The following is an 11568-nucleotide window of genomic DNA, read 5'->3' on the forward strand; positions in this document are numbered from 1 at the left end:
ACCGTTACAGATTCCACAGATGAACGCACCCCCCCGATCTGTGCAGTGTGTGTGCGTGCGTGCGTGCGTGCGTGCGTGCGTGGGGGTGATACAGTAAGAGATCTCCTGTCTAACATCCTCTGCTCCTCACAAACACAATCGCTGCTTTTTCTTCAAAGTAGATGATTTCTGGTGGGATTCCCACTCCTCCCTTTATCATGTGTTTATCCTCCCCGAACTGGACATACTGTTAACATGAAAACAAACACACTGTACATGAAATTACAAAATATATATTAACATATAAATACTGTCGAGGGATTCCCGTCGGAAGCGAGTCAAACCCTCGCCACTAATGCCAATTTTCTTTGTATGCGTGAACAATATTTTACAAAAAAAGATAAGGAACAGGAAGAGCCCCCCCCCCCCCCCCCCCAATCCACTGTCCGCCCCGCCCCGCCCCGCCCCAATCTTCTCTCACAGACCCTGCTCGGAAAGTCTACAAAAGTTCTGCAGTTTTTTTTCCAAAAAAAAAAAAAAAAAAAAAAGGCGATTTGTTGGGTTCTTTTTTCAGTGCTGAAGGGGACTTTAGTGATCCGGTCCACATCGTCATTGTTCAAACTAAAAAAAAAATAATCAAACTGAAGTTGTTTGGAATGAAGGTTTCCGCTGCACAGCAGTCTGAGCCGCTCCAGCCTTCAATCTGAGCTGCGTTTCCATCTGACAAAAACAGCGCTGTCCCTTTCCAGCAGCACCACCAGAACCGCACCAAGACGGGCACAAGATCCAGTGTGCTGAGAGCGAGGGACTGGCTGAGCCTCCACACACAGGAGCACAGAGCAACGCACCGCACTGGACAGGAGGGACCATCCATCGGAAGACAGGCTGATCAGACGGAGACGAGACGCGCGCGGCCTGCTTGCTCCGCTGATCCACGTGTCTGTGAATATCTGCTCAGAGTTCCAGGGAGTGTCTCTGCTCTGTGCGTGCAGCCCGGTATCACTGTGCAGGAGGAAACACAAAGAGAGACACACAAACCTGCACTGTGCAAGTCCGCTCTCGTCATCACAGTAAAAAAAAACAAAAAAAAACCTGCAGACGGAACTCTACATCCACCCCCGACCCCCGACCCCCCTCCCCTCCAGCTCTCCTCCCCCCCTCTCTCTCCAGGTGCATCACCGCTCCGGCTCCATGTCCAGATGGGGCGCTCTCTTCCGCTCCCGGCACTGCTTCTTGTGGGCCGGCCAGTCCTTCTGCTGGCACTGGGAGCCGCAGTACCGTGCCACCTGGCAGCGGCCACAGATGTTGAACTCCCGGAGCTGCAGGGGTGGGAGAGAGACGGAGAGGGAGAGAGGGAGACGGAGAGGGAGGGAGAGAGGGAGAGGGAGACGGAGAGGGAGACGGAGAGGGGGAGAGGGAGACGGAGAGGGAGACGGAGAGGGAGGGGGAGAGGGAGGGGGAGAGGGAGAGAGAGAGGGAGAGAGAGGGAGAGAGAGGGAGAGGGAGAGGGAGAGGGAGACGGAGAGGGAGAGGGAGAGGGGGGGTCGTCAGTCACGCGGTGCAGCGAGTGAATCAGGACTCCTGCTCCTCCTCTCACAGTGCAGTCAGTGTGTAGGACTCACTCTGTTCTCAATCATGTTGCAGGGTGGGTAGTGGCACTCATAGTAGCTGCAGGCGCACTCCTCCTCCTCTATCACCTCTCCATTGGCGTTGTAGTAGCGCGTGCGGCTCAGCTCCAGGTACTGCTCCTCTACCGGGTCTGCTGGTACCTGCTGGATCGCCAGCCAGTACAGGCTCTGCTCCCTGGAGAGAGAGAGACGCGGGGGTCAGAGACAACCACACACACACACCTCCACAACCAGAGACAGAGAGACAGAGAGAGACACACACACACACACACACACACACACACCTCCACAACCAGAGACAGAGAGACAGAGAGAGACACACACACACACACACACACCCCTCCACAACCAGAGACAGAGAGAGACACACAAACACACACACCTCCACAACCAGAGACAGAGAGACATAGAGACAAGGACACCCACACTGACACAACACAACACAACCAGAGACAGGAGAGACAGAGACAAGGACACCCACACACACCCCTCCACAACCAGAGACAGAGAGACAGAGAGACAAGGACACCCACACTGACACAACACAACACAACCAGAGACAGGGGAGACAGAGAGACAAGGACACCCAAACTTACACAATACAACACACACACACTCTGACACACACAACACACACACTACACACAACACACACACACAACACTACACACTGACACACACATACACACCTCTGTTTGCTCGACACGTCCTCCGGCTTCGTCTTCCAGCCCGCAGGGACGAGGCGCAGGTTGTCCAGTCTGTTATCCACCGTCACAGAGTTCATGTGGACCACCTGGAAACTGGGGGCGATGCCTCCCCTGTGCTTCTCCCTGAGGACAGACACACAGACACACAGACAGCGTCAACACAAGCCACTCCTCAAGACACACCTCAGGCAGACTCTCAGGCACGACTCGCGCGATGCAGGGATGGAAACACGACTCCCATTGCACAGCAGATTCACTCCCAGTTTAATAATGAGACACACTGGGGCTGATCAAGCCCGTAGTAAAACCTGGACTGGGTGACACTGCTGTGCAGCAGGACTGTTTCCCTGGGAAGCAGCAGCAGCTCCAGTCAGGCTCTCACCAGAGCAGGTGGTGCAGCGGGCGTCCGGCCCACCTCCCCTTGCTGATATCGAAGGCGTAGGCGAAGATCTTTGCCCCGTTCCCGTCTGCGTCCACCTCCATGCGGGCCTGCAGACCCAACGAGACACACACAACACCCCTGAGCATGTACTGTCACATCACAAACTGGGAATGCGACTCCCGCTGCACAGCACTTCAATCCAGCACGGGTTTTACTGCCAGTTTAGCAAGGCACCCCTGAGCTTGTTACCTGTACACTGTGGCTAACCAAGCTCCTGGTAAAACCTGGACTGGGTGAAACTGCCAGGAAACGGGAGTCTTCTGTACAAGAACACATGCAAACCACAGAATCCCAATTCAAAATCGATTCAACCTGCTGCTGCAACACAATCACGTTTCCTGTGGGCTTTCCGTGCCATGCCAGTAAAAAGTCTCCCAACAGGTGCTGCAACAGTGAGTCTTACTCCTGCCTGTATTACCGGTTTCACTAATAACACAGCCCGCTCCGGACGCACAGTGGGGATGCGCCTGGTGGAAACAGACATGCATGAGAGGCAGGCTTACCTCGAATGCAAAGTTCTCAACAAGAGGAATGTCCTGTTCATCTATCAGCGTGTATTTAGTCTGGGGGAGGAGAAATAGACATTATTACATGGAAGGAAAGAAAGAAAGAAAAAAAGAAAGAAAGAAAGAAAGAAAGTCAAAAAGCGATTTGAGAAAGGCGAGAAATGGAGCCTCCCTTCAGCCCGTGCCATGCATGGCAGGCGTCACTGAACACACAGGCCACAGTGGAGCTGAGAGGACTGTGTGGAGCTCGTACAGAAACCACACGCAGAACAGCTGAACTCCACTCTCAAGAACCTGTGCAGGGCCACAGGGAGGGGACCCCCGCACTGCTAATCCCACACTTCAACACAATGGGTTCAGCGCACGCGGTTTTAATTCTCTTACATGAACAGATATTACAGGAACGGGATCACTGGAATGTAAGCTTTAAGAGAGAACAATAAAGATGTGATTGAAAAGAGAATAAAGTTGCCATCGCTGAGCAGTCAACGTGTGGAATGTGATCGAGATCCCTGCTTCATTATATTCAAATGCAATTACCAACAGCAACACAGAGAGACAGAGGGACAGGGACAGAGGGACAGAGACAGAGGGACAGAGACAGAGGGACAGACACACAGAGACAGAGGGACAGGGACAGAGACACAGAGATAGAGACAGCCAGAGACAGACACACAGACAGAGATAGAGATAGACAGACAGACAGACAGAGATAGACACACACACACACAGAGACAGACAGACACACACACACACAGACAGACAGACACACACACAGACAGAAACACACACACCCCTATTCTGTACGTGTAAAACCACACAAGACGCTTCGAAATCTCAGGGAAATCAAAACAAAAGCAGCCCTCCCCGGCACCACGACGCGCAATACAGACGGGTTTAAATGAAATGAAATCAAATCAAATGGCGGTTTGCCGTTCCTCGCCTCACGATCACATGGCAGACTGACTGACTAGACAGACTACCGGCTCCCTTCCCCTTCATATTAACAATGTGAAGAATTAAAACGCCAGCACACGTCATCGCTGCACGTACGCTGAATATAACAACCATCTCTGGAACAGCGGGGTGAACGCGCCGCCTTGTGTGTTGTTTTAATTGAAAACGTTTTATGATTTCGTCGGAACTGGTGCTTCCTCCTCTCGCCTCGCTAGTGTGTTCATCTCTACATTCAACACGCCTGCTGGCGGCTGTGCTGCTGGCCCGCTGTTTTAATACGCCGATCTCTCTATCCAGGACAGCGAGGTACGATATTTGCATTGGAAACACATTCGTTTTTTCTACACGCATCTGTCACATACACATATCTAGCTCTCTATCTTTTTTTTTTTTGGATCATCACATATCCGCCTCGTTGTCTCTTTCCTCCCCGGCGACAGCCCCACATGGTAACCCTGGTCTGAAGTACCCAAGCCCCGCACCACGCCGCTCCTCACCTTGCCGGCGACCCGGCCGAGCCGGACGATTCCCAGCTTGAAATCCGACATGGAGCCGGCGAACACCAAACACAGTCAAACCCGCAGATATCGTTATTTGACAGTTATCGGCCGCCCCCCTCTGTCCCTATCGGGGTGCTGCCTGCCAGTTCGGGTCGGGTCAGCTCGCACACCCGACACACCGCCACAAGCCGGAAAGAAGAGGAGGAGGGTCCCGCAGCCAACCCGCCGCCACTCCGACCAATCAGCGGCGAGACAGGGCACAGCCAGCCAATCCCCGAGGCCAACCTGGCCATGACATCATTAAAAACGAAGCAGTGACACACACCCCGTGACGAGCGAGTTCGACGGATCCAGCCAATCACCGTGGGGGTTCTCTGGGAAACCCTGCCCAGCTTAACCAGAATCGTCACTCCGTTCGATAACGATGACGTACATTTCGCGCGAAATCGTCAGAGCTCCTGGGAAGCTTCGGCCGCTGGAATTCAAAGCGGATGAGCAGGGTTGCCAGATCGGGGAGGGGGGGGGGACAGGGGGGCATATTTTTAAATAGCTAAATAAAGGGGACGGGCTCTGTAGTGAGCGCCGTAGTACTTTCACAAAGTCTTCTCATGATCTTTAAAAAATATGAACCCTGCCTTGTGACAGTGATGGCTTACTGCAATAGCCAATAGAACATGCCTTACCATAAGCCCCGCCTTCACTCGACTCCTCCCCCATCCGCACACGCACTCTCCTCCCCTGCAGTGGAAACAGCGGAGAGCTAACGTGAGGATTGTGAAGGGATCTCGATTTACAGAAAAGATCTTCAGAGAAATGCTGTACCACGTGATGTAGCACGATTATTAATGCATTGAGATTGAAATGAAAATCCAAACTAAAACTTTATTTTTTAACAAATCAACAAACAAACATAGGGCAGCTGCTGCATTTAAAAATAAATACATGTGTACTGCATTTATTATGGTTTAGTTCAATTTAACAGTGCCTCATAAATAATGATACCGTTTATTCAATGATCTAAAAACTCTGACAAAGTACTCAGAGTATCCAGGAGTCATAAACGCTGGTTTAGTCCTCCTTGCCTCCGGTCGGTGAAGTCAGGGAGCCTCCTGGGTGTTTAATATGGTTTGCAGAGGAGGGGACAAGACCGCAGGAGCTTTCAGCCGAGCACACAGACACTGCAGGGACACACACAAGACACGTTTACAGCATTTCAACAGCGAGGACTGCCCTGAAAACTGGCTCACTGATGCCTCACATCTGAGTTCATCACAGCAACCCCGTAATAATTTTGAACCCTAGGACGGTAAACACTCTCCCTTTCCAATACGGGTATTGTGGAAAGAAGGGGAGGGGGGGGGGGGGGGGGTCACTGAATGGTTATTTTTCTTGTGTGTTTGCTCCCCTTTGCTGCTCAAGCGCCGAGTGTAATGCTGGAGTTACCAATCCCACAGAAAGTGTGTGTGGAGATGTTTTTCCTGTGGCTCTTAATAATAATAATAATAATAATAATAATAATAATAATAATAATAATAATAGACGGGACGGGCACAGGACACAGGCACCGCTCTCTCCAAACAAAGGGGCGGTTTTGCAATATATATATATATATATATATATATATATATATATATATATATATATATATATATAATAAGATGAGGGAGTTTTTCAAAAGGAAAGAAAGAAAACCAAACAGGTGCAAAGTGTTTAAAAGTACATCCTGAATCATGTACTCAGTTGGAGTCTCCTTCACACGGAGAGGCGGGTCCTTCCTTGGCAATGCAGATCTGGGATCTGGGACTCGATTACAGGTCTCGAGGCAGGAGTTTCGCTTCGTCACGACCTTTTCGATGCACTTCCGTGTTTGGCGAACATTCCATACCTGGCACAGGTGCACAGAGCTCTCGAGACCGGCCGGGTACAAAAACAAAACCAAGTTACATTGAAATATAAAGTTGCCGCTCGGGTACTCGGCTGCCGTCGCCTACCGCGATGACGTCTGATTTGAACGATTCAGATTTGATACCCGTGTCCTTGCACGGGAATGACGTTGAGCCGCTGCCTGCTACGGCGGTAAGCGACGGGGGAAAGTCCACTTGTCATCCGGGAGAGGGCAAGTCTCAGGCGGGGGAGAAAGCGCCAGCTGCTGCTGCTGGTACTCTACACGCACCGGGAGATGAAGAGACTCGGGGGGAGCCGGACAGGAACCAGCCCCCAGATCACAGCGCGGATTGCAGCTCGGATATGAAAGGCAACCGCAGCATCGCACTGCAGCAGAAGGATGGTGCGCAGAATTCGGATAAGGAGGGTTCGGGTTCGGGGGATCGGTGCGCGGATCACGAATCCCAGTTAGACTGGTACTGCAGCACCGAAGACAGGCTCATCTGCTCCCACTGCGCGGCCACGGGCACCTGCAAAAGCCACACAGTCACACCTGTTTTCAAGAAAGCCGCTGACATGAGGGTGAGTGAGAATGATACCCGGACAGCCCGGGCGAGAATGCTTGATGCGCTGTCTGACTGCACCCGAGCCGAGCCGAGCCGAGCCGAGCCGATACAAGCGCTCACTGTGCGTGTGGTAAAGAATACACGCGCGCACTGTGCGTGTGGTGAAGCTGGTATTCTGCTCGATGTGTTTGTATTGTTTTGATTGGTTTTTAGTACGATTACATTTTAACAAAGACAGTAAATAAACACAAGCTCAAGGTGTGATTCTTTGTTTTATAAGAATAGTTCATGTTGGCCGGCTGGATGGCAGTTGTGTTTCAGAATAATGGAGGGTGAGCTGTCCTGCTGGTGGCCACTTTATTTAAAGATTATAAAGACCCCCGCCCTCTCTGACCTATCCCCTCCCTTCCCTCCTCCTCCTCCTCTCCCTCTCTCTCTCTCTCTCTCTCTCTCTCTCTCTCTCTCTCCTCTTGCAGAATAAACTAGTGGACGCGTGTGAGAAGCTGCAGTTGAGAGCGGTCGGGGTTGAGAGGTTCATGGCGGAGACGCTGCTGGTGAAGAAGCAAGCGGCTCTGGTGAGTGCGGAGAGGGGCGGGTGTCTGTCAGAGAGAGAGAGAGACCTTATCACAGTGGATGGTGGCATGTTGCTGTGCTAATCTGTATAAGCAATCTACAGCTGCTGTGGTCTGCTTAAAGAAGAGCAGAGCTGACAGTGAAGCTGCAGACACAGAGCTGACAGTGAAGCTGCAGACACAGAGCTGACAGTGAAGCCGCAGACACAGAGCTGACAGTGAAGCTGCAGACACAGAGCTGACAGTGAAGCTGCAGACACAGAGCTGACAGTGAAGCCGGAGACACAGAGCTGACAGTGAAGCCGGAGACACAGAGCTGACAGTGAAGCCGGAGACACAGAGCTGACAGTGAAGCTGCAGACACAGAGCTGACAGTGAAGCTGCAGACACAGAGCTGACAGTGAAGCCGGAGACACAGAGCTGACAGTGAAGCTGCAGACACAGAGCTGACAGTGAAGCTGCAGACACAGAGCTGACAGTGAAGCCGGAGACACAGAGCTGACAGTGAAGCTGCAGACACAGAGCTGACAGTGAAGCCGCAGATCAGAGCTGACAGTGAAGCTGCAGATCAGAGCTGACAGTGAAGCCGCAGACACAGAGCTGACAGTGAAGCTGCAGACACAGAGCTGACAGTGAAGCTGCAGACACAGAGCTGACAGTGAAGCCGCAGACACAGAGCTGACAGTGAAGCTGCAGACACAGAGCTGACAGTGAAGCTGCAGACACAGAGCTGACAGTGAAGCTGCAGACACAGAGCTGACAGTGAAGCTGCAGACTCAGAGCTGACAGTGAAGCTGCAGACACAGAGCTGACAGTGAAGCTGGAGACACAGAGCTGACAGTGAAGCTGCAGACACAGAGCTGACAGTGAAGCTGCAGACACAGAGCTGACAGTGAAGCTGCAGACACAGAGCTGACAGTGAAGCCGCAGACACAGAGCTGACAGTGAAGCTGGAGACACAGAGCTGACAGTGAAGCTGGAGACACAGAGCTGACAGTGAAGCTGCAGACACAGAGCTGACAGTGAAGCTGCAGACACAGAGCTGACAGTGAAGCTGCAGACACAGAGCTGACAGTGAAGCTGCAGACACAGAGCTGACAGTGAAGCCGGAGACACAGAGCTGACAGTGAAGCCGCAGACACAGAGCTGACAGTGAAGCCGGAGACACAGAGCTGACAGTGAAGCTGCAGACACAGAGCTGACAGTGAAGCTGCAGACACAGAGCTGACAGTGAAGCTGCAGACACAGAGCTGACAGTGAAGCTGCAGACACAGAGCTGACAGTGAAGCTGCAGACACAGAGCTGACAGTGAAGCCGGAGACACAGAGCTGACAGTGAAGCTGCAGACACAGAGCTGACAGTGAAGCTGCAGACACAGAGCTGACAGTGAAGCTGCAGACACAGAGCTGACAGTGAAGCCGCAGACACAGAGCTGACAGTGAAGCCGGAGACACAGAGCTGACAGTGAAGCTGCAGACACAGAGCTGACAGTGAAGCTGCAGACACAGAGCTGACAGTGAAGCTGCAGACACAGAGCTGACAGTGAAGCTGCAGACACAGAGCTGACAATGAAGCTGCAGACACAGAGCTGACAGTGGCCGTGTGTTCGTGTGTCCGCAGGGCAGCGCGGCGGCAGCGCGGGAGACGCTGGTCCAGCGCTTCAATCTGATCCGAGAGGCCTGCGAGAGCGAGGAGCAGCGCCTCCTAGAGGTGGTGCACGGGGAGGAGGAGCGCACGCAGCAGGCTATCCTGACCCAGAGGGTACACTGGGCCGAGTCTCTGAAGCACATCTCCGCAGCTCGGGGGCACCTGGTCCAAATGCTGACTGAGAGGGACGACCTGCAGCTCGTGGTACTGAACAAACCCCAGCCACTGAGCTGTGAGCCTGTCGTAGATTAGTGTACCCCTTTAAGAGACTGAACTGTGTGCCTGTCGTAGATTAGTGTCTCCCTTTAAGAGACTGAACTGTGTGCCTGTTGTAGATTAGTATACCCCTTTAAGAGACTGAGCTGTGTGCCTAGTGGCACTCCTTTAATTATTGAGTTTTACGCCTATGGTACCGTTCATTACTCTCACCCCTTTAAGTAAGGATCAAACATGCACTTTAAATAAAGAATATTTTTTAATTTCCATTTCTCCCTTTAACAGAATTCTACCCAGGAGATTTTGGAAAGGTGAGTTCACGGCACGCCTGATAAATATGAACAGATCTCAAGCAAGCAGCCTGCCAGCATTGTCCTGCAGCTGAGCAGACTCTCCGCAGAGAGGCGCCCTTTGAATGATGCCCCGTCTCTCTCTCTCTCTCTCTCTCTCTCTCTCTCTCTCTCTCTCTCAGGGTGGAGGATGCACACAGTATCCTGGAGCCCCAGGACTCGGGGAAGTTGAATTTTAACTCGGGTTGCGTTCAGAGTCCTCTGCTGCTGGGGATGTGGGCGACTGCAGCGCTGGTGTGCAGAGCAGGTGAGAGAGGGAGGGAGGGAGGGGGAGGGGGAGGGGGAGGGGGAGAGGGAGAGGGAGAGAGAGGGGGAGAGGGAGAGAGAGACAGACAGAGAGAGAGAGAGACAGGGAGTGCATGGTAAAGCATAGGCAAGCATTGTAAAGCATAGAGAGGTCTGGTAAAGCATAGGGAAGCATTGTAAAGCACAGAGTGGCATGGTAAAGCATAGGGAAGCATTGTAAAGCACAGCGAGGCATGGTAAAGCATAGGGAAGCATTCTAAAGCACAGAGAGGTCTGGTAAAGCATAGGGAAGCATTGTAAAGCACAGAGTGGCATGGTAAAGCATAGGGAAGCATTGTAAAGCACAGCGAGGCATGGTAAAGCATAGGGAAGCATTGTAAAGCACAGCGAGGCATGGTAAAGCATATTAATAAACATGGCAAACCCGGGTAAACTATGGTAGATGCAGAGTATAACCACGGGGAAAGCATCGCGTGTAACAGTAGGGTGGTAAACTTTCCTGAGGGTTCGTGTGTCGTCCCTGCAGCCCCTGCGGACCTGACCTTCAACGGCAGGACAGTCAGCCCCCTGCTGGGCCTCTCGGAGGACGGACGCACGCTCCGCTTCCTTCCCAAGAGAGCTCGGCAGCCCTGCGAGTACAGCCCGGAGCGCTTCGACAAGTGGCCCAACGCGCTGGCAGGGCGCAGCTTCAGCAGCGGCACGCACAGCTGGCTCGTGGGGGTGCGGGGCAGCGGAGCCTTCAAGCTGGGGGTGAGCTCCGGACGCATAGAGCGCAAGGGCCAGGGCAGCGAGGCGCGGCTGGGCTACAACCCGCACTCCTGGGTGCTCTCGCACTATGAAGGGGATTTCTCCTTCTCCCACGCGGGGCGCCACCACTCCCTCTCCCTGCTGCGCGGCCCCGCCACGATCGGGGTGCTGCTGGACTGCCAGGCCGGGCAGCTGCTCTTCTTCGATCCCGAGTCCTGCAGCGTCCTGTACTCGCACCACGCCAGCTTCACTGAGCCGCTCTACCCAGCCTTCGCAGTGGCAGACAGCAGCATCACCCTGCTCAGCCACTAGAGGGCTCCAGAAACGGGTTCCGCGGGCCGGGTCTCTGTTAGTTAATTTGATCATTGTAACTGTTTATAGTTCTGAATTGTTTGTATTTGATTTGATTTTACTGGAGTGTTTGTTTGTTTGTTTGTTTGTTTGTTTGTTTGTTTGTGTGTGTGTTGTTTTTGCGATGTGTTCCGGTACGGAATGCAGTCCCTCTATAAATCTGTGTGATTCCATGCATGCTTTTTATGTTATATTGCTGATATAATTGTATTTTTTAGTACAAAATACTGTACACTGATCAAACTGTATGAGAGCGTGCGTGAGAGTGTG

General features: G+C 52.6%; 2 protein-coding genes across 2 annotated transcripts; one reads left to right on the plus strand and one right to left on the minus strand.

The window, feature by feature from the left end:
* Positions 1-1130: 1130 nt before the first annotated feature.
* Positions 1131-4948, minus strand: LOC117396928 (zinc finger MYND domain-containing protein 19). Its single transcript, XM_059005630.1, has 6 exons — positions 4717-4948; positions 3260-3319; positions 2697-2803; positions 2297-2437; positions 1602-1782; positions 1131-1298 (listed from the first exon to the last, which is right to left on the minus strand). Exons 1-6 carry the CDS (start codon positions 4765-4767, stop codon positions 1155-1157), a joined length of 684 nt encoding a protein of 227 aa, XP_058861613.1. The 5' UTR covers positions 4768-4948; the 3' UTR covers positions 1131-1154.
* Positions 4949-6409: 1461 nt separating this feature from the next.
* On the plus strand, positions 6410-11540 carry LOC117974015 (B box and SPRY domain-containing protein-like). Its single transcript, XM_059005667.1, has 6 exons — positions 6410-7185; positions 7646-7744; positions 9362-9592; positions 9890-9915; positions 10077-10201; positions 10727-11540. Exons 1-6 carry the CDS (start codon positions 6715-6717, stop codon positions 11257-11259), a joined length of 1485 nt encoding a protein of 494 aa, XP_058861650.1. The 5' UTR covers positions 6410-6714; the 3' UTR covers positions 11260-11540.
* The last annotated feature ends 28 nt before the right edge of the window (positions 11541-11568 follow it).

The sequence above is a fragment of the Acipenser ruthenus genome, chromosome 31 (assembly GCF_902713425.1).
Source record: "Acipenser ruthenus chromosome 31, fAciRut3.2 maternal haplotype, whole genome shotgun sequence".
Classification (NCBI taxonomy): domain Eukaryota; kingdom Metazoa; phylum Chordata; class Actinopteri; order Acipenseriformes; family Acipenseridae; genus Acipenser; species Acipenser ruthenus.